This window comes from Cyanistes caeruleus, chromosome 15 (assembly GCF_971803275.1).
Source record: "Cyanistes caeruleus chromosome 15, bCyaCae1.hap1.1, whole genome shotgun sequence".
NCBI classification, from domain to species: domain Eukaryota; kingdom Metazoa; phylum Chordata; class Aves; order Passeriformes; family Paridae; genus Cyanistes; species Cyanistes caeruleus.
In genome coordinates, this window is record NC_141715.1 from 6843247 (window position 1) to 6866481 (window position 23235).

General features: G+C 50.9%; 1 protein-coding gene across 3 annotated transcripts in view; it reads left to right on the plus strand.

The window, feature by feature from the left end:
• The window catches only part of FLT4 (fms related receptor tyrosine kinase 4), a 57711-nt gene that overhangs the window by 9603 nt on the left and 24873 nt on the right, over positions 1-23235 (plus strand). For all 3 annotated transcript variants that reach the window (XM_086851457.1, XM_086851458.1, XM_086851459.1), the window contains exons 2-5: positions 11689-11785; positions 17857-18128; positions 21814-21926; positions 22837-22999. In XM_086851457.1, the coding sequence (XP_086707583.1) occupies positions 11689-11785; positions 17857-18128; positions 21814-21926; positions 22837-22999 (645 nt within the window). The remainder of the gene's footprint in view (positions 1-11688; positions 11786-17856; positions 18129-21813; positions 21927-22836; positions 23000-23235) is intronic.

Here is a 23235-nt window from a genome sequence, read left to right on the forward strand (position 1 = left end):
GCACAGTGTTGGCCCCATGGTAACCTTTGCCAAAAGAAAAACACTTCTTAATACAATAGTGATTTTAAAAAAAGGAAAAATAAACAGGACCCCACATGAACTTAGGAAACCTGTTCTGGCATAAAGAGGGATGTGTATGATGAAATGAACCTGAATGGCACTTGGAAGAACTCTCGCCTCCAGACCCACATTTCTGGGACTGGGGAAGGGCCAGTGTCTGTCCTGGCCCCTTTGGTACAGTATGGTGCCAAAACACCCCTACTCCCAAACAGCTTCTCCTGCATTTATGGACCAAGATAATGTGTCTTTCCTTCATCCACGCCTTGAATTCCCAGGGGGATGGAGAGGCCACCACCAGCCTTGCCCCACAGCCTCGAGTACCTCATGGTGACCAAACAGGGCGAGCCGAGGAAGTGGCGTTGTTTCTTTAGCAGCGTTTCCCTGTTGGTACTTGTGCTCCTTGGCTGGAAGTCATTAGCATGTGTAAACGCTTCCTTCCCATCTCGTCCGCTTGCGTGCTCTTCCCACTGCGCTCTGTGGCAAGGGAAGCACCTTGGAGCAGGAAAACAACAGTCAGCTCTGCGCACTAACAGAGAGTAACTGCGTGTTTGTGGAACTTGGTCACCCTGTCGTAAGCTATTTTTAAAAAGCAGAAGAAGGAGGTTTAGCTTATTGGCCTTCAAATAACGCCAGAGTCCTGTAGTGCCATTTAGGCTGGGCGTTTCATTGTAGGAATTGTGCTGTGATATACAAAGTGTGACATTTCCAGCTCAGCCTTTCTTGGAAGGGAATTAAATTAGTTTCATAGCTGCACAAGGGGTGTTATGTGGAGGTGGAGAGAGAAATCTGTGCAGATGTTAAACAGCCAGCTAATCTCAAGTGACGTGAATGCCCCAATACACTTTGGCTCTCAGAGATGATGATTATCATCTCCTGCTGCAGCGGGTCCTGGCTTGTGGTCACAGCTCTGTGCCAAGAGAAACTGAGAGTGTGTGCATCTGTAACTTGCCATCAATGCCCTGGACAGCCCCACAGGGCCAGACTTCCTTCCATTGCCCTGCGTCTCTGCATCTCTTTGCCCAGCAGGGAGCAGATGGGATCACTGACCCAGGGCTGAGGTGCAGCAAAATCCTGTGAGGGGAGAGATTTGCTGTGCTCTTAGAGCCCATCCCTCCTGGGGATTCTGCAGAGAACAGAATAAGATTTCATTAACCACATCAGGGAAGACTCTGGATTTGGGCAGCTCTGACTGCTTTCAGGAATGGCAGAAAGCCAAGCTGAGATATGCAGTGGAGGGCTGAAATTCCTTATCTCCTATGTGCTGTAGGTGCATTTACCCCAGGGATCCCACCTCCCGTCCTGTTCGCGCCGAGGGCTCTTAGATCTGCAGCGAGCGCTCAGAACTCCTCCGTCAGCCCTCACCGCTTGTGTCTGACCTCGTACCTGAGCCTTCCTTCCTCTGCCGCTACCTCTGATGACTAATTCTTCTTTGAAGAGTGTGTGCCTGTGATCTTCCTGGCTCCCCTTGCGCCCACCCCACCCAGGGTCGTGCCAATGCTCGTGTGTGCACGTGCAGGTGTGCACGGAGAGGCTGCGCAGGGAGGAGGACTCGTGCTCCCCATGCAGCAGCTCTCTCTGTGTCCCTGATCACTCTTCCCTTTGCTTTATTATTATTATTTTTAGATTATACTCAGCGCTTGAAGCCCCCTCTTTGATAATCAGGAAGTTTAAATTCCTCCTGCATTTTGCTTGTGCTTCCTACTTTTTGCACCCATCCTCATCTAATGTAGCTTTTTCATGTTGCATTGACTCTGGGCTAAATTAATTTTCTTTGTTCCCTGTGTACCTTTAATTAGAAGGAATAAGGATCCCTCCTCTCTTGCACCAGTATACGTTTTTCAGGCAGGGATGGAGGTACATGGAAGCTGTATGACGACCTTCCAGGGAGCCTAGAGCAGATGGGGAGTTGAATGCAGGTTTTCGAGGGCCAAGATAATCATCTGATTGCAAAAATATTTTTTCCCCACTTACCCTGTTTATCAATCAGCTGCTCTTGCACCCTGCAGCTGGAGATCAGCTTGAGGGTGGGTTGTGCTGCAGAGAACAGGGACTGCCAGCTTGAGGGCAGCTCTTTGGTTTGAGGGCTCTGAGTTGATTTCAGTTCACAGCTAAGTAGCAAACATCTGGATGCAGACTCCAGGGACATGAAGGTGGAGGAGCAGGTCTTTTCCACTCAGTACATTCTCTCCCAACACAGCTGCAGGGCTTGCAGACCCCTGAAAAAGCCCAGCAAAGTCAGTCTGGCACAGCAGGCTGGGCAGGAGGCAGGTAGGGCACCCCAGGCTTTGCTCACATGGGGGAAACCTGCCCTGAGTGGTGTAGGGGGTTTCTTCAGTGTCCTGCTAAGTCTGTCCACAAGCAAACAGTCTTGGGAAGAGTTAAACTTCAAAGGCCAGCAATTAAGCCCACACACATCATGGAAAAGCAAACCTGTGACTTGTTTTTTTCTTTCCAAATGCTACTGCCCTTTTCTCTCTGTGCTCAGTACCGACCCTCGGGCTCTGTCTGACTTCGCGGTCAGCTACCTCTGCCTCCTCATCTCCCAGCAAGAGTTGGATACTGAGGCCTCACATGGCTTAAACTCCATCTTCCCCAACAGCACACCTGCAGTTTGCTTTGGCAGGAGTTTACCTGAGCCTCTGGAAATGGGTCATGATGGAGCTGTAGTTGATGTTGAATCTAAGGGTCTCTCTCCACTGTTTCTTAGGCTTTTCCCTTTCTCTAAAAATCCAGGTGCTGTGGGTGGAAGCCTCTTCCCAGGTGCTGAAACTGGTCTTGGCTTTGCCTGGACTGCCAGCAGGCTCAGCATGGGCAGTTGGGGCTCTGGGAAAGGGGGTGATGCCCTGGCATGGACAGGGAGATCCTGGATGTACCCACTCTGTTATGGCAGTGGGTGGTTTAGAGACTCCTGGACCTGGATGTCTCACCTGGATCATGGTGTATAAGAGTTGTTAATGATTTGTCTTCTAGAAGCTTATCTCTCTTTGGGAATCTCTCTGTTGGTATCCCACAGTGGAAAAATCCACAATTTAGCTGAGTTGCATGAAGAGGTACTTGTTCATCTGCCTCGTAGCACCATCAGGTACGGTGTAAGAAGCAGTGGATTGTAATTTCATTCCATCATTTCCTTTTAACCACTGATGAGCTGCCATTTCTTCTCAGGGGCCAAAGATGTGTCCTTAGGGTTCCACAGGTTTGTACCCACTGCTGCCAGAGGTACCTCAGCCCAGCAAAGCTCCTGGAGTTACACCTGGATAGTCACAGGGTGGAATTAACCTCTGAATCCTGCAATGCTCTGGCAACTCTCCTGTGCAGTCCCAAATAGATTAACTGGAGGGAACAGCAGTACAAACCTTTCCCAAAACACTTGCCCAGAGATTCCAGACCCCCAGGCCCCCAGGAGGACATCCCTAGCTCATCCTGGCCATGCATTTGTGCTGGCAATACCTTATGCCAAGTAGTGGACTTGGACCAACACTTGTTTCTCACAAGCTGTGGATCATCCTTTGCATCCCTTCAAGTCAGATGTAATGAATGGTGTTAGTTGCTGATATCAGTCCCCTAAAGCCATCCAATGTCTCTGCTCCTTCTACGTCACGTTAATCACACCCTGCTGGGGCAGAGAATGTGAGCAGGGCAAGATTTTGAAAGAAGTAAATTAAAACAGGAAGAGAACCAACCTGACAGTCCTTAAGATGTAGGAGGATAATTTTAATTGAGTTTTGCAAGGGTTTAGCCGTGCAGTTAATAGGGGCCACTGGAAGAGGGGTGGTTATGTATGCTAAGCAGGGTGGACTCCCAGGACTCCTGCAGAGCCACGGCGGTGGCAGAGTGGGAGCTGCCACAGGCTTTTGGGTAGGTCTGAGGATTTCTGCCCCTTGGGGAGTGAATCCTGTGAACAGAATAGGTCCTGTTCCTGTCTGAAGGCGCTGGGCTCCCCCTCCCCTCCCCGCGCATCCCGCTGAGCCGGAGCTGCCCTCTGAAATGTCAGGGAGAGGAAGCAATCCTTGGCTTGTTAGTTTCTACAAGGAAATAAAACACACAGATGGCTCGAGCATCCTCTATCTCAAAGGCAGGAAAAGGATTCTCCGGGCAGGACCAGGCAGCCAGCAAACGCGGGGCGATCCAGTGAATGGAGGACCAAACAAAGCAGCGTCTGGCCAGCCCTGGCTCAGCAGAAAGGGTGGGCCGGCGGCCACCGAGGGGAAACCAGCCCTCTGATGTGCCGGAGCATCCCTCGCTGCAGCGAGGGCAGCGAACAGGCGCTCCCCTGGGGCCCGGGGAGGCTGCTGACAGCAGAGATCCTGGAGGAGGTCTGCAGGGTGGCCCCGGCTGACCCGCTGCCCCCGGCCGGACATGTGGCTACCTGACACGGGCTAACTTTGGCTCAGGACGGAGCCTCTCGGGGAGGATGGAGCGGGGAGCGAGCGAGGGGGGGCACGGCTAGGGAGAGGAAAGACGGCAGGAGACAGAAATGCAAACATGGCCTGACAGCCGTGGGGCAGGGGGAGGGGAGGAGGAAAAAGCAGGGTAAACCTGGCAGGATGGAGCAGGAAACCGGGCTGGAGCGAGCAGGGCGATGGTGAGATAGTGCTTCCTGCCAAGGGAGAACGGCAGACAGATAAACACTCCCAGACTGACCCCTCTTCGGGATGCTTTGGGATGACGTGTGGCAGGACCCTGGGGCACAGCAGAGTCCCAAAAACAGGTGAGAGAATGGCCAGGCATTGGGTGTAGCCGTGCTTTGCTGCCCAGGGCAGCTGGCTCGGAAATACCCTGTTATAAATCCCTCCCTGGAGGCACCAAGGGACAGGGATACACGGGTAACTTTGCTCCTCAGGACAGCCCATCCCTCTTGGAAGCTTTTGAGATGCTCTGTTTCTCTTCCCTGATGGACGCTCAGGTCAGAAGATGAAATGTTGAAGGAGCCCAGAGAGCTTGTGCCTTTTTGCCTCATTACCCATCAGTACAGGTGGTAATGGGATACCAGAAAAGAACCAGTTAATTAAAGTTGATCAGTCATGAGAGGCTAAAGAGACCTGTTGGGGTGCATGCACTGAGGCCAAGCAGCTTTTCGGACTGAGGCGTGTTTGGCCAGAGCCACAGGCACTGGATGTGCAGCTGTGGAGTGCCAGGGGCTGGGGAAGCAGGGTGGAATGCCCAGCCTCAGGGTGCTGCTGCTCTGGCTGTGACTTCTGCTTCTGCTGTGACCATGCTGCTGTCCTGTAATGTGCTGCTTATATCTCTGCCCACCCCATCCCTCTCCCCACTTGGCTGCCAGGCGGGGGGATGCTTTGGCTGGGGTCTCGCCTGGTTGCAGGTGCTGAGCTCGAGGAGAGCCCTGTTCCTTCAGTCCCCGAATGCTCTGTCTGTTTCGGCACATGTCCTTCTTCCTCACCTGGCATTGCTGCAGACTCAGGATGTTTAGGGTACTTCTGAGTCTGGTGCCAAGAGAAAAGCATTTCCACCAGCTCTGGTGGTCCTCTGGTGGCCCCTTCCTCAGCCCTCCTGTTGGTTCCTGCTCAGGGGGCTCCTGCCTCCACACACCAACTTGCCCACAGGTTTTTTGGGGCAAAGATGATGTCTCACACTTCTGGTGGAGGACAGGAAGGATCAGACACCCAATAATGATGGTCACCTCTGTGTTTGTATTGACTGAGTTTCTATAATTATTTTTCCTTTCTGTCCCCTGAGAAAGGACACATGTCCTAATTGAAGCAATGGAACATCTGATGCTTTAAGAAAGTCCTCACAAACTGGTGAAGATATAAATCTGCCCTGCTTTGATTTGGTGTTGTTTCAGGGCTTTGAAGTCCATGGACAAAAATTCAGAGCCCAAAGGACTGAGCATTGTCTGGTGTGAGAAGGGGAGAGGTGCTGCCCAAGGCCTGAGTGAGCCCTGGGGTGTGGGCTCAGTTGTGTGGCTGGGACTGTGATGCTGTAGCCCAACACCAGGATCAGAGGGGCTGGTCCTGCGCTGAGAAATGCAGCCCCCCTGTTTAACCCTTCTGAGGCAGGTCTGAACTGAGGGTCAACCCTGACTTATGGGACAAGGAAATTCTTCCATGAACCCATAAAAGAAGGAGTCTTCTCTGTTTTAACTTGCGCACATGCATGGTTTGGGGGTGATTTTCAGTTTCATATCATTATCTTTTCTCATTTGTTCATTGCTTGCTCATTAGCCTGTTTCCATCTCTGTTTTCCTCCCAGCTTCACTGTGGGCCTGAGTGGCTGTCACCCTGCCCTGGCAGTCCTTGGGCACAGGCTTCTGGGCAGAATCTGCTCTATTTTGGTGTCAGTTTCCACCATGGTTTGGGGCTCACTCTGCCCACTGTGAGACTGGAGAGAAGACACCTGGTGTTTCATCCCTACATCATCTGGAGCCTGACGTTTGTTTCTCTGCTTCGTGTGTTATCTCACCTCTCTGCAAAACAAGCCTTACTCCCTGCTGGAGAGCACTGGGAGGAGGAAGAGGAGGAGCTGACAGCCCTACTTCAAATTTCCCCTGCTGCTCTGCCAGCTGCCTGCTCCTTGTGTGACGTGACACTCACGCTTTGCCGCTCCAACCCACAGTTGGATGCTTGCCCCGTGCATGAGAACAAGTTGCTCTATGGGGGAACTTCAGCCCTGTAGGTGGGAATTTGGCCTGGCTCTGCCTCTGGCACGTGGGCTTTCCACATGTCTGTGGGCAACCACAGGTCCTCCAGCACGAGGGCAGTGAGTTATACCAGCACAGGGCAGGTGGGGAATTGTAACTGGAGTTGGGGGGAAATGGCACCAGAGGTGCAAGAGTTAGTTCCTGTGGGGCACATGCAGTTTTGCCAGAAAATGCTGCTAATTCAGACAAGTCCAGCCTGGAAAGCAAGAGAAGTCTGCAGAAAGAACAAAGCAAGGCTTCTCGTCCCTCTGCCCCAATGCTAGCTACTGCTGCTCTTTTGAACAGTCCCTCTTGGCCAGCAAGGTACCAGAATTTTACTGTTGTCTGTTCAGGAGCAGAGCTCATATATGCCCACAGTAACTGCTGCAAACTAAATTTTCCTTTTTAGAAAGTGTCCAAATATTGAGTTCCTGCATTGCTTTGTTGAACAGATGCTCATTGCCTGGGAATTTTTGTCTGAAAACAGCAAAGTAGAGGTGAAGTGACAGCAGGGTCAGGGGAGCTTTGCTGGGGGAAAGGACACTCTTTTTTTCCCTTCCAGCCTATCTTTTTCCCCAGTACAGCACTGGGGTGGGCAGGCTGGGCTGGATGTGCAGGGAGACAGGCCTCACCTGGACCAGCTTTTCTTTGTGCATGTTATCTTGTAGCTCTTGTCACAGAACCCCAAAGTGTGGTGGCAGGAGTGTGAGCTGGGCCGGTTAGCTGGGGACATGTGATGGCTGTGACCAGAGCGATCCAGCCCAGAGCAGGGAAGGAAGTCAGCGAGAAGGACAGAGTGTGAACAAAATCCCTCTCCGGAAAGGCGCCCCGTTAATCAGTCAGCGGGCCAGCTCAGCAGAGAGGGAGGGAAGGGGAAGCAGAGAGGGGCTGAGGTGGTGTGTGGGGGCTTGGGGCAGGATCCGGTGCAGGGCTTCCTGTGAGTGGAAGCAGGCGGAGAGCAGGAGTGTGTTGTACTGTGCCATACCATGCTGTACCTTGTCCCAAACATAGTCTTTGCTCTATTCCCAAAGCCATAGCACGCTCTGGCAGTGCTGACTCTGGCACTGACGCCACTCTGCAGGGATTTAGCATCTGCAGCCATCACAAGGCAAATCCAGGCCCTGTATGGGGCTTTCCATACCTCTTCTCTCCATGCCCAAGGGTGGAGAGAAGAGCTCAGGCTGTGAGATGCCCTGGGGTGGATAGCCCTTTCCAGGGTGAACGTGGCTTTCCCATGAGGCAGGGAGAACTCTGGATGCAGGATGCAACTGAGAGCAGCAGTGGTGTCAGGGAGCAGAAAGAGGTAGAGGGACCTGAAAATGAAGCAGCCACCAGCAATAAGGAGAAGTCTCTCAGTGCAGCCTGGCCTCTTTCAGAGCCATGCACTGCAAGATCAAGGCAAGGAAAACTGCTGGGAAACATGCTCCTCTGGAAATAGACAAGGTGTGACTGGCTGTGTGATCCTGCTTCCTCTCTCCACATCCCATCAATCCCCCTCTGTTTATTTTAATATACTGCTGCCAACTTGCTTGAAAAAAGCTGCAACCATCTTGAAAAAACAAAGCCAGAGCTGTTGCATGCCTTTTTAATTACATTAATGCTCTCCCTGTGCAAGGGCACAATTGGGTGTGCGGGAGAAAGCGGGAGCTGCTCAGAGGGCTGAGGAGATAAAGCATCACAGAGGTTGGAGGTGGGGAAGGAGGGACTCAGAGGAGAGGAGACACTCCATGCTCTGGAGACATCTCCCTCGCACCCTGGGATTTGCCAGAGACACAAACCATCTGTGTGTCGGTTAGCAGAGATTTAATGGCCAAACCCAGCACCAAGTTCAGTGCTGGGGAGAGCGAAACGCAGGAGAGAGCCATGGCAGGGCATGCGCTCCCTCAGGGAGGGAAAGGGCAAGGCCAGAAATGGGGTGGATCCATCTGGCAAGCACAGAGCGATAGAGAAGTTTTGCAGGGAAAGCTGATGTCTTTGAAGATGACTTTGCAGGCTGGGAATGAGTCTATGCATCACTTTGCCTGTCCTGGATACCATGGGTGGCTCTGGGCATCGGCACCCCAAAATGTGAGGCCTAATGTGGGGCATCAGTGTGAGCAGTGGGTCCCCAGAGTGAGCCAGTGCAGGGAGTCCCCAGAGTTCCCAGTGATCTGGGATGGCCACAAGAGCTGGCCCAGCAGTGCTGCCAGCACCAGGAGTGTCCGCAGCCCCACGCCACGGTGCTTTCGGAGTGAGCAGTGGTTCCTTTTCCTGTTGTACTCACAGAGAGCCATGGACAGGATGCATCTGCAGGAATCCCACAGCCCCAACCTGCACAGATCGTACTTTTCCTTTCTTCCCCTCCACCCCCTGGTGTTGTTTGCTAACAGGTCACCAGGCAGCACGTGAAGGGAGGCAGGGGGATATTTCTGTCACTGTCCTGCTCCCCCCAGCCTCAGTGGTGGGTCACAGTATTAGCCAAGACACTTCTGACATACTGGCACTTATTTAGTGGCTCAAGCAGAGGGACCATGCCAGTTTTAAGACCTAATTCAGTGCCTGTTGCAGCCAGCCCTGGAGCTGGCTGTGCTGGGGTTTTGGGGATTACCTTTCTGCTTGCTGCCCCAGAGCACGGACAGGATGAGAGGGTTTGCTGTCCCCAGCCAGCCCCATGCAAGCCATTATCTTCTGCATTTTGGGCTGAGCACTGTGGGGGTGGCTGGCACCCCCAGCTGCTCCCTGGGACGATGGGCAGGGAAGCTGTGGCCATCTGGAGAGCAGTGTTTGCACTGGGATAAGCATGTCCGGCATTAATAGGAAACGCAGCTTAGCAGACAGATTCCTTCCCCCGCCTCCTTTTTTTAATAAACCTTGTTACATTTTGAAGGGATTTTACAAAAAATGCGGTCATTTATTTTCACAGCCCCAGGGCACATTTTTTCTGTGTGACATCTGAGGTGCCCTCCTTTGGGGAAGGGGAGGTTGGAGGCGCAAGGCAGGGTGTCCTCCATGGTGGCCGAGAGCACGCAGCCCCAGGGACCACAGCGACACCGACCCGTGTGTTGAGTGACAAGTGGTGGCTGCTGCTGTTGCTGTTGAGGGAGAGGTGTCTGTAGGACAGGCCGTGGCAGCGGGACACGCACACAGGAGGTGGGCCAGGACTGCAGCTGTGTTGATGCTCCTTCATGTGGCCAAGCAGAGGGGAGGCGGGAGATGGCAGGGGGAGATGGCTGTCACCCTGCTGTTGCCATGGGGGCAGCCATGGGGACACCACCTCAGGGCTGCGCGCAGGCGGGAAGGAAGTGGAGAACAATTGGGGAGAACAAGGCCGGCAGCCTGGGCCTGGCAGGGCTGGCGGTGCTGCTCCGCACGTCCCTCACCGCTGTGTCCCCCTCAGCAGCCTCTCCTGGTGGCAAGGGGGCCCTGGACACTGTGGCTTCTCCACCAGCCTGGATCCCCATGCCACCCCTGTGTCTGAGAAACTGGTGGCCATTTGTTGTCTCCTGGATGAGGGCTCCCCATAGAGAAACATTCCTAGAATCATTGAATGATTAATGCTGGAAAAGACTTCCAAGATCATCAAGTCCAGCCATTAATCCAACACCACTGTGTTCACCACTAAATCATGTCCCCAAGTGCCACATGTCTTTTGAACACTTCAAGGGATGGTGGCTCTATCACTACTCTGGGAAGCCTGTTCCAATGCCTGACAACCTGTTCAGTGTAGAAATTTTTCCTAATATCCAGTGTTAACCTCCTCTGGCGCAACCCAAGACCATTTCCTCTCATCCTGAGGCTCTCAACCTGGAGTCCTTCAGTCACAGTTTTAGAGGAAAGGTGTTGCAGCTGCTTGTGAAACACGTGGAAACACCATATGCTTGAGACCTCTCCAACCCTGCCAGATCTCTCTGGTACCTGGGTTTGAATGTTACAAGGGAAGGAAACATACATAGAACACAGTTGCAAAAACCTCATGTTTTTGTAGAAAGTCAAGCTAGCAGCATATTTTTGCATTCTTTTCTTCCTTAGCATTTAGCACCTACCTGAGTCACAGTCTCACATTCCATAACATTTTTCCCCCTCTCTATTTCTGGTTAGTTTGCTTGTTTTTGCAGTCAACGAGACTGAGACTTCTTTTGAATTATCTCACATCTCCAGAAGCTGGAGTTTTAAGATAAAGATCATGAAGTAATGACAGTCAGCAACACTGTGCTGATGAAAAACAACAGTAGTCTCTGAGGGTAACCGGTACTTCGAGATGTTTTGTCCATGAGGAGCTCGCTTAGGATGCGTGTCTGGCATGCCAGAGATGCAAACACACAAAAAGTGGGACTCTCCCTGAAAAAATCTGGAAGAAGAGCATGATAATGTTTAACTGCCTGTCCCTGAGTCTGGACAATTTCACTCCTGGAATTCCTGTCTGGTGGTACTGGGAAGGGGGCTGCTGCAATCCACAAAGGTTGGTCCTAGTCAGGTGACTGTACCTGAGAGTGCTCCTCAGGAGAAGGGCATTCCATGAATGCCTCTTGGCTCCAGAGAGCATCTCAGTACACCACATTTGTGGTATTTGGGCATCTCTGATTTGTCCCCCTGATTACAGAAAGCTACATGTGTATGGAAAAATCTGCCAGACTCCCTTCGGTTAGCAGAGGGGATCATTTCAGAGCCCTGGTCCAAGCAAGCCCAATATCATTCACCTGGTGAGGAATGGTCACAGCTGAATTTCTCAATTTCTGATCTTCCATTCTTTTTGTGGCCCTCATCCATGTCTATCAGAGCCCAGAGGCAGTCTGACCCTGGCCCAAGAGCTGAAGATCTGCCCACTGGAGCCAGGAGGGCTGCAGGCAAACCTTTTGTGTCCCACTGAGCCAGCATTAACTACTTTGTAGGAGCAGACCCCAAGGAGATTTTCCTTTCAAAAGCCTTTGTCCCTCTCTGTGGCACCAGGATAGCTGCTGACCACAGCATTGGGCCTAGGCTTGTGCATCATCCCCTCTCCTTTCTCTCCACAGATCTGGTGAGCAGCTATTCTATGACCCCTCCTACTCTGAGCATCACCGAGGAGGAGCACGTCATCAACGCCAAGGACACGCTGACCATCACCTGCAGGTAGGCACCAGCAAGTGTGGCTCTGTCTAGACTACTCTTGCCTGGTGAGTGTTGGAGAACCAGGCAAGGAGAGCCCACCAGGGACACCTTGGCTGTAGTACTCCTGCAAATTAGCATGTCTGACTACAAATCTTCCACATCTCCCAAGTGTGAATTCATCTAATTAATTGAAAAAGAAGCAAAAGACATCTCAGAGGATTCAGTGATAACCTCTGCTGTAGTCTTTCAGAGAAGAAGAAAAATAGAGAAACATTTTGTGTGATTGGATAGCTTTCTTGTAAGCTCTTCAGGGAAACTGGTCTTCCTGACTCTCCTTGTCTTTCTCTGATATTGCTTATTCTCACCTCACTGGGGCCACTGAGATTGAAGCTCTGCTTTCTAAATCTAGTGGGATATTTGGGGGACACTGAGAAATATCCATGGGAGAAGGCAAGGCTGTACTTAGTGGTGGCTATGAGAGGCCTCCAGCTTTTCTAGGGAGGTGGGATTTAATGCTCTCCCTTTCTATATGTAGGTGAAAAGAAGCCACATCCAGGCCAGGTGAATAACTGTGAGAGGAGCTGGAGAATCTCTGTTTTGTACACTGAGGCTCTGAGGTGGTGTGTCTGAAGTGGTCTATACTGGGACACTTGGCTGTGCATGTTTTCTGGACTGCCTCCTGTCCCAGAAAGCATAAAAAAAACCCCAACAAACAAACTAAAAACATAAACAAGTGGGAGAATTGCCCAAGGTCAATTTTCCTGGAGTTTCCCTTCAGCAGCTGAAAACAGATCCATGCTTGGGATCTGAATGCTGTGTCCAATGGGGATCTAAATTCAGCGTGGGCCTCAAATGGGTGTTTCTCAGTGTTATATATAACCACACAGCAATTACTGCAAACACTTGGCTGGCATTGTGGTCATGTCTTGTCACAAACATATTTAACTTTTCCTGGAACAGATGGCATTGCTTTTCCTTTGTGAACCAGTTCATAACCAAGGGAGAAGGACAGAGGAAAGGTTGTTGATATTAATTACTGAACTGATTTCACTTGGTCTGGGAAGCTGACTGGTTGTGGGCTTGTTTTCATATGGTGACTTGGAAAGCCATCATGAGTGATGAGATGTAGGAAATGTGTGAGTTGGAGGTCTGTCCATGACTGTCCACAGGGGGCTGTGGTCAGCTATAGAGCCACTGTGGGAGCATAGAGGAAGAGAAGGGAGTTCAGGGATTCCAGTGCTCTGCTGTGGTACTTTTCTCCACAGAGAGATGTGGGAACTGACAGTCTCTATTAAAACCTTGGAAGAGGTGAGATTCAGTGAGGATATTCTGAATGAATTTAGAAGAAGGGCAGACCCTTTCTCAACAGGGGTCCAGAAGGGAATGCAGAAAGCGCTTTCAAGACTGTTGTCTATAGATTGAGCCAAGGTTCAAGGGCATACTGAAGTTACAGTTGTGGTAAAAGAAAGTGTCTTCTGCAGATGTGAAAAACTGAACTGGCTAGCCAAAGAGCACAGGACCATCTCTAAACAGCATTAAAACCCATCTACCCTCTGCCCATATTGCTTTTTGGCTGCTCCATGCCTCTGCATCCTGCTGTCCCAGCTGTGCTCCTTGGGGCTGTGCAGTGTCCTTCACACCATGTGCAGATAGATAAGTCTCAGTATCTCCTGCATGGCTCAGAGTGTTCCCCTTTTCCTTCTGAGCTCTCAGTCCTATGTTTGTCTGTCCTGAGGAGAGGACTTTGACTGTGGGACACTTACTTCATTTGAATGAAGAGTAAATCTTTCCTGGTCCCTGGATCTCTAATTACACCCAGCTGCTTCTCCAACCTCTTCTCTGGACCATGGCCCACCCTGGGAAGACCTGGCTTGTGTTAGTGGGAGCTGAAGGGAAAAACATGTAGACCACCAAGAGAACAGGCAAAGGAGAGGGTGGTGGGGCAGGGTAGGGCAGAAAAAAATACGAAATCAAATCCAGGATCCAGGGATTTCCTGCTGAGCATCGTGTTGGAGGTGACTTCTGTTTGACCCTGGTCTTCCCTTGAGAGCAATGTCCTCTGGCTGCTCTTCGAGCTGCCCTGGAGCCAGGAGTACAGGCTTTCTTGAAGCAGTGCTTCAGCAGAAAGATGAGCTTAAAACCCCCATGTGAGACTCCCTGGAGACCTTTCAAGCTTCACCCACCGAGCGTGAGAGTCCTGTAGCCAACTGTGCTCTCAGGCTCCCTCGCAGCAGCCTGGATCTCAGACATCCACAGCTCTGCAGCCCTGCTCCACAGCCCACCAAGCCTCATTGGTGACCAGAGTCCATTCCAGGCCATGGGATAAGCAATGCCCCTGGAGCTGGGCATGCTTAACAGATACCCAAAGGCACAACACACACACAAGGAACCACCAGATGCTGGGGCTCTGCTTTTGCAAATGCCATCACATGCAGTCCTGTTCCCTTGTCACCCAGCACAAGGCACCCTTGAGAAACCCAGACAGAGCAGAGGACCAGTGCAGGAACATTCCCCAAAACAGAGATTGTGGCAGGGCTGGCTGAGAGCCCCAGGGGTGTTTTGATCCAAGCATGTGGCAGAACAGGGGGAAGGGACTGATGCCTAAATGGACAGTGCAGCTTTTATTAGCTCCTATTCTTAGAAGGAGGGAAAGAATATTGTGAATCTCTTCATTCATGCCCTCAGCAGCCTGTGTGGAGGGAAAGCAGAGAGCTTGTGCTGTTCCAGCTCACGAGCATTGGAGCAAATCCCACAGGAGCCAACAGTAGAAACCTCTGGAGGGATCAGCTTGGTCCTGGCTGTGCCATCCCATCCCATCCCATCCCATCCCATCCCATCCCATCCCATCCCACAGGTGCTGGGCACACAGGTGGGTGTCACAGTATTGTCACAGTACAGCTGGTCTGGACTGGACAAAGTAAATCTGACCATAACACAAATCCAATCCAGCTAGCCTAATTCATGCCTGAACATGTCTCTGTATAAGTTACAGGGGACCCTCAGCCAGCCCCATCCAAGCTGAGATGTAAGCACACCACTGGCCAGGAAGCTGGGCAGGGAGAGAGATCTCAGCCAACAGATATCAAGCCCAGGAGTTTTTGAATTGGGTAAAGTGAGTTCTGAATAATAAACGAGGCTGTCTCATGAGCACCTGGAGCACAAGTTGTGGATTTTTCATCTCCCCGCCCATGACCAGCACGTTACAGGTGGGGAGCAAACCAAGCAAAAGAAGGGCCAGGATGTCCTTTGCTGCCCAGTGACCTGTTACCAGAGCTGACTCACAGATGTGCAAACCTGTCTGTGGCAGAGAGGAAATATTTGACCCCATAGCCCTCTTGGCTCCTGTGGAGGAAATGAGCACTGTGGCAGGGCTGAAGGAGCCTGAGGACAATGTGAAGCCCCACAACCATTGCTCCAAGTGGTATCCAGGAACACACACCACCTGCTGCTCTGTCCTACAAGTTTGTGTCTGCTGTGAACATCCTCCATGGTGCTGCGAGGAATCTGGTTTATCCCAGCTAAGCCACAAAGCCACAACCAGCTTTGCCCACCATACCACACATGGGAGTTTCAAAGAGGATTGAAGAAGAGGGGTGCCAATTGCAACATCTCCCTTGAAGAGCATCTATCCTTAAAAGATTGAGGAAAACAGCTGTGGAGAAGACTACAGTGCATTTTTTTCCAGCTGGCATCAGCAGGCTCCATCGCCAAGAGGCACATTATCACTGAGCTGAAAGAAAACAACTTGGGAATAAATCTTGGAAGGTGACAGATAGGAGAGAGAGAACTATCCAAAACTTCTGCTTGGACCCTTCCCCAAATGCACAGGGTAGATCCACGTGAGCCTGGCCTGCCCTCATTCCTGCCTCCTTCTGGTCCTCTTAACACACCAGTGACACTAACTTGGACTCACAGTAATACCCACACCTTCTGTGTCCTCACCAAGCCTATGGACACATGAAAGGAAATGAAAGCACATCTGAAAGGAATGCCTGGGTTGAGCTGCCCACAGGCTGGTCAGCATGTCTGTGTGCACTGGCCCATCCATGTTTATATAAACACACATCACTCAACTACTGCTGGCCTTGATGGTTAATGAAACAAGTGGATCTGATAATGTGTGAAAATCCCAGTAGGTAAACAAACAGAAAGCGGAAACGCTGGAGACTTTTACAATTACCCTCCTCCAAGTGGAGTGCCAAAAATGCCTGGTCTGAAGCTCTCAGCTCTGGGCTGAAAGCAGGGACAGCCCCATGGTCTGTGCCATTGCAGAGGGCCTGTGGACACAGCAGCAGCAGCTATGGCAGAGGCCATCATGTGTTCCTGGTTTAGTGATCAGTTTTACTGTTATTTTTCATGTGTATGAGTAGGATGGGAAAAACTCAAAATTCAGTTCTTATTTTTATTGAAGTGTTTGTGAGACTGGTATTTGGGAGAAGCTTGCCTATGCTTCATGAACACAAGCTGCCAGAGCTGTACTTACAGCCCTGCCTCAGGCACTGATGGCATTTTTAGTGAAAAGAGAAGTTTGAGCTGGGTAAGAGGGGTTGTGTGGCTGTCCCCAAGGGCTCATTACTGCCTCCAGACCCCTTGTGCTTGGCAACATAGGAAGAGTGCAGAACTCTCTCCAAACTCATCTGCAGCGAGCTGGAAGGGAGCAAAGTCTGCAGAAAGATATATCAGCTGCTGAAGACAAACAAAGGGGCAGGTCTCCCCCATGCTTGGACAGAAATCCTGTCCTCGTTGTGTCTGAGCCATTGTGCCTTCCAATGGCACCTTATCTCACTTCCTCCTCGCTATCCCTTGCTGTCTGGTGATGGTCACAGTCTGGCTTCAAGTCAATGTACTTAAAGGCATCTGCCCACAGAGCTGTCCTGGCAGAGGAGCTGCGTGTGCCAACATGTCTATTCCCAGCTTGCATAATAGATGAACCCAGTTTCCCCTCATAGAGCCAACGGTGCTGACAAAAGACCATTTTTACCCCACAGCTGTCTCTTACGATGGCTTCTTTTTTCCCCCATTTCTTTTTTTTTTTGCACGTACTTAAGTGACTTTTAGCTATTTGGCAAACTTTCAAGTGGGGGCTAGGCCTTCCTCTGAAAGGGGCTCTGATTTCACAGAAGGAAACTTCCAGTGTGGAGTAAAAGCTTTTTTTGTTTGTAGTAAACAAGTGCAGTTATAATGAGTTATGGTGGCACGTGTGTGCACATGCAAGCTCCCGCTCTGGAGATCCTCAGCTGTATATAAATACACACATGCACGTTCTGTCTGGGGGTTTCTTGAGTTCCTGGACTTTTCTGTGTGTCTTTGGGCTGCTGCTGAACAGGCTTTGTGGTCAAGCCATCAGAGAGGTGTCTGCAGCTCAGTGTCCCTGCAGAGGTGGGAAGGGGCAGCAGCTGGGGTTTTGAGGGGCTGCAGGATGCTGTGCAGAGCAAGGGGAACCCCCTCCCACAGCAACGGGGAAGCAAACAGCTGGCAGCTGGCCAGAAGGCAGTCGGCTGAACCTCCTCTTGTTTTCCCCTTGCTGTCTTTTATCCCTGACTCCCTCCTGCTTTTCTCTTTTTTGCTTTCTTTCCAGTCTGCTCTCCTTCCCCCATTCTTCTTCCCACTCCATTCATCACACAATGAGCCCCAGCCAGCAGCTACACTGAGCCAAGGGAAATCATCACATACATGTGTTTCCCTAATAGCTCTGGACCCTTTTAATAATGAGAGGGAATAGAAAATAAATGGAACTTTTCCCTCAGGGCCCTGTGTGTTTCACTGTCCTGGCATTCATACCAGTAGGACAGAGCCATGTGACAGAGGGGCCTGCCTCTGAGTGGGCTGATACCTTACAGCTTAGCATGGCCAGAGAGGTGGCCTGGGGAAGGGGATGATGATGATTTGCTTGCCCAGCACTTAAGGAATCTGGTTGCCATTCCCTTGTGCCTGTTTTCTCCCTTGAAGGATGGCCATTCCTCCATGCCTCAGCCCCAGACTGGTGTCTGCCTGGGCCACGTGCAGGTGTGCACAGAGTCACAAGGAGCAATAAAACCACTGCGGTCACCATGTTCAGCCCCAGGCTAATGCAGCTTTTTACCCATGTCTAGAGGCCAGCACCCTTTGGAGTGGTCGTGGCCAGGGGGCAAGGTGGATCCTGCTGGGAAGGAGGAGACTGAGTTGGTGGCCTCAGCAGCCCCCAGCAGCGGCCGGGCAATCCAAGAAGAAGACTGTGAGGGGACCGGCACGAAGCCGTACTGCAAAGTGCTGCTGCTGACGGAGGCGCAGGCGAACGACACAGGTTACTACCGCTGCTACTACAAGTACATTGATGCCAAGATCGAGGGCACCACAGCAGTCAGCACCTACGTGTTTGTGAGAGGTAAGAGCTGTCGGTAGTGTGCACCTGCAGGCTGGGGGCCTCGGGGCAGCCAGTGCACCAACATAATATCTGAAAGATTAACCATCTCAATGTGCCTCCCAGGGCAGAACGTGGCTCCTGCATTCCTGAGGAGGGGACCAAGGGCCGGTTCCCTGGAAGTGCAGGTGACCAATATCCGTCCATGGCAGCAGCGCCTGGGATTCAATTATGTCTCATCCCGGGGGCATCGCTCCAGCCGGGCTGGAATGCAGGAATTCAAGGAGTGAGAGCCTGGCCTCAGAGACGCTCCACCACTAAAAAAAGCATAGGAGTTATCTTTTGGACAGCTGGGGCTCCCTGAGGTGCTGGTGGCCAGGGGTGGTAGTGTTTCATAAAGCTGAGACTGAGAGGGAGAGGATAAGTGGTACAAACACTCCATGTGCAGCCTGTTCCCAGACCTGCTGGCCTGAGCTGCTCCACGGTGACAGATCCAGATGCTCCTCTCCACACTGCACAGGGGCTGCCCATGCAGGCAGGGTTATGAGGTGCATTTTGGCAGAGGAGGGGATGTTCACCAGGCTTGGGGCTGGAAACTCAGCTTAGGGAGTGGCTGTGGGGCCAATACTCAGCATCTCTGTGTCCCAGAGGTTCCTCCTCTGTTGTCTCCCCCACTGCTCACAGCAGGCTCCAGCAAGATAAATGAACTCTGTCCCCTGGAAACAGTTGGCTGAGCTATTTCTCTTTCCACCCCCATTTATTAGTTGGTGCAGTTGTCATGAGCCAGGCAGGTCATGACATATAAGATGCATTTTTCAGAAGTCCCAGGGCAAAGCCAATTTTGCCTCTGCAGCTATGCAGAGAAAAATGCAGGGGCAAATCAGAAAAGCTGGGCAGCTGTTAGAGAGGAATTGAAGTCTGTTTGGGCAATTGCTTCCTCTTTCCATGAGCTATGCTGCCCACCCTAAAACAGGACAGAGCCTGCCTGGATTTCAGACATCTGTGAGTTGGACAGGGGTGTTCAGACACTCTAGATGGCTGTATCAGGATGGAGGCAGAGAACTTCTTAGATACACTGAAAATGAGTACAACCCCACAAGCTTACATGCAGGGAGTGTTTTTGCAAGAACTGATTTTCTCTGTGATCCAACAAATGGCACTTTGCCCCCTGATCCACCTTCTCTCACCTCCAGCCTCTCTGCAGCTCAGGAGCTGCTCTCCTGCTTACCAGAGAGTGCACATGGTGCAGGTTAGGGGCAATAAATCCCACATTGTCAGGGCCCGTGGGACTCACGGTGCCCGTGAACGGCGTGTCTGCAACAGATCCTGCTCGCAGCACTGCTGTGCACATGGCTACACAGCACATGTTCATAGTCAGTCCAATCAGGCTGTCCTCTCTTATGGTTATCAAGCATCTAGAAAACCTCAGTATCTGCCTTTCCAGACAGGGCAGGCTTTCAGGCAGGAGAAGGGAGATGCTAGGAAAACCCAGGCATATGGTAAGCAGAGCCACTGCAGAACATTCAGATAAAGCCTGTTCCTCCTGAACTGGGCTGCAATGTGAGATTGTCCCTGGAGAGCTTGAAAGAGCTGATGTAAGTGTTGGGGATGTTTGGAGACAGGGTGATCAGACCACAGATTTATCCATCAAGCTCATTTCTCATGTTAAGAGCTTGGTGAAATTGCCAGGAACAAAATATTTGTGCTTGCCTGGAAAAATGGGTTCTTCTGTATATTACCTGCAGTTCAGTTCTTAAATGAACTCTCCATGAATGTGTCTCCTTCACATGTGACTGGTTAGGTGTGGATTTTATTACAACTACAGATAGCACTGTAGCCACAGAATGCCTCATCAGGGTGGGATGAGCTATGTACACCCGACATCTCATAAAGCTTAGCATGTATTAATGAAGAAGATGCTAAATTATTCCCATCTGACCCATTAAGGCAGTCTTAAGGAAATTTGTGATGTTGTCAGAGAGGGGAGTTAGTGCATGAATAACAAGCTCATTTGCAGCTGGACCAGCCCAGTAAATCAGTTCTTGGCTGCCATCTGAGCTTGAAGGGGACCTCATAGTCTCTCACCTCTGGCAGTTGTGCAGCTCCTCCTTCTCACATGTCCAGCGTTAGGGAGAGGAATGAGGAACATGTTCACACTGGGAAACAAATCTGTGGTTTCAGAAGTCAGCAATCCTGTGGCAGTAAAAAAAAAACAAACAGTAAATAAGGTAAGAACTCTCTGGGAAATCCATGTGTTCCCAAGAGCTGACCAATACAGTTTCTTGAGTGTGGGTTGTTTCACCTACACTGTAGAAAAAGTGCTTCACACAGAGGAGAGACCTTTGCAGCATGACTATCACTGAAGCAGCAGCTTTACAGACCAAAAATTAAAGATTTATACACTTAACAGTGGGAGAACTGGGTTGGATTGGGTCGGGCCCAATATGATTTGAACAATAGATCCCCAAGTGAGGATAATTTCCAAATTCATCTTTGACTTGTCCCTTTAGATGGTTCTCTTTAGGGGTTTGGTATCAGAAGGAAAGAATCTCAGGTTGGACAAAGGGATGTCCTCATGCTACACTCTCTTGAAATCAATGGTTTAGCTGAAACACAGGTGAATAAAACTAAATGTAGGCCACTGGGATAATTTAGTCTGATTCAACTGTACCAGAAGCTGTAAAATCTCCCCTAGCAGGGGAGCATTACTCTGAGGCAGCCCAGTGTCTCCCGTATGGAGACCAAACACCTCCTTATAAAGCCCTCTTCACCCAGGGGACAATTACCATGACTAAGGCCAATCATGACCATGTGCTGGATGGACATTTACAGAGGAGAGATGCTGACAACACCATGCTTTTGAGAGGCTAGGAGCCAGTCTCTATTCAGAGCATCCCATGAGGCATACAGCCCTGTGGAAAAGGGCAGGCAGGGCCTGATGGTACAGAATAAATCATCTGTCACTGAGGCCACCAAGCAGCCTCACAATTCTTTGTCTTTTCCAATTTTGTCTTCATCCCTTTTAGTCAGCCTGGGTCACTGCTGATTCTACATTGGCTGTGCACAGTTTAGTGTAACATCCCTGGCCTTGCTAAGTCGTTTCATAATGATTATTTTTGGGTGGTTTTGCTCTTCCTGTCAATATTTGTGCTTGCAGCCGTTGGGAGGCAGTGGGGTGGCAGCCCTGGAAAGCCCAGCTCATGTGTTTATCTGCCGGGATGGCTGCAGGATGACATCTGCATACCCTGCTCTGCGGATCACTTCCCTGCCCGGGAAGGTCGCGCTGCACCAGGGCAGCACAGCCCCAGCAGCCCCACGCCAGCCCTGCCAGGGGACACAGCCACAGCTGGCCAGGCGCCAAGCCCAGGACACGACACACTGGTTCACAAAGGGTCAGGCTCAGGCAGAGACCGTGAGGGCTCCAGGAAAGGGGAGGTCATTTCCCGCACTGCCCAAATGTCACACAATGCTGCTGCACCCGTACGGGGCTTGGTGCGGAGGAGCCGGCTGCCTTTGCTTTCCCAGGCTCCAGGTGTCTCCTCTGACTGTCATATGTGGCAGATGGGGCTGAACAGCTCTACACCGCTCCCTCTGTGAAACTTGTGCTGTGTTAAGGAAATTCAGAAAGCCTCCTTTTCTACTGGTTGTTGCCTTTTCCCAGTCTTTTCCTGCTTTTTTAGTAGTTGTTCTCCTTGTATCTTTTCTACAGATTTTGAACAGCCATTTATCAACAAGCCAGAGACCCTTCTCATCAGCAAGAAGGAGAACATTTGGGTTCCATGCCTCGTGTCCATCCCAGATCTTAACGTCACACTGACCTCGGTGAGAGCTCAGCTGTTGGGAGACTCTGGACCGAGATGTATTGCATTTGTTCAGCATTTGTAATTGCCTGAGTGGAAGCATGACAGGCACTGCCAGGAAAGGAAAATGCATGGGATACATTTTCCATGGAAAGTACAAGCCACTGGCTTCCTCGTTTTATTTGCTGGTTGGAGCTGTGTTGTCCAGTTCCCTTGGGCAAACCCCACGGGTTTCCTGCCAACCTTGCTTCTCTTCCCTGGAGCTCTATGAAACAAAACAAGACTTTGATTTAAACCCATTTCCCCACAGCATCCCCTGTTTGCCTTGTCTCTGTGATCTACACCCCTCTAGCTGGTAGGCATCCCCACAAGGGAGGAGGCTGCAGCCCTGGGGCTCATGACTAAAAATAGTTCTCTTATCAGTTTGCTTTTGCTTTTGCCTTCCCCCCCCCCCCCCCTTTTTTTTTTCTTTTTTTTTTCTTTTTTTTTTCTTTTTTTTTTACAATGAAAATACATCCTTCCAGGATGAGTGTTACTATTGTACAAAGGCCTCCAGGGACACTCCAGGGGCCAGGGGCCTTTCCCTTGCCCGGGAAGGACACTACCCAAGGTCAGCACTCATCCCGGTGGGGCTGATGTTTGGGACATCAGCATCAGTTTCCTTAGCTATCTCTAGAAATTTCCATTCCTGGAAGTCTCTGGCCCACTCTGCAGACGGGGAGGATCATGGTGCAGGATGCAGCTACTTGGGGTAGAGGGGAGGCCACAATTCCTAGATGACAAACCCTCAGGGTAGAGGACAGGAGCACAGCATGATGCTGCATCATTTCTTCCCACCAAAGGGATGTGCTAGCCAGCATAAAGCCTGGGAGGGGTGGAGTGGGAATGTTGTTACCCTCTGATTTCAGTTGGCAAAATGTTGATTTTTCCAGCAAAATTTCTTCATCCACCCTGATGGGAAAAGCACTTTCTGGGACAACAAGAAAGGAATGCAAGTACCCACACACTTGATCAGGGACTTACTGTATGTCCACTGTGAGACTGTAATCGACAAGAAGGTCTTCAAATCCAATTTCTTCATCATCCATATAGCAGGTGAATATTTGGGAAGGTTCAAGGGAGAAATGTGGGTGGCTCTGAAGTCCATCAGTGTGGCTAATGGGATCGTTATGGTCCTCTCTAGCTACACAGACTCTGCATGGTGCTTATATCTCTTCTACTGTGTGTTGGACAGAAATACACCATGCAGCAGGAGGTTATTCTCAAACCTCCTGTAACTGCACAGTCTGAATCAAAGAATTACTAGATCAGAAATGTTTTTTTATTCCCTC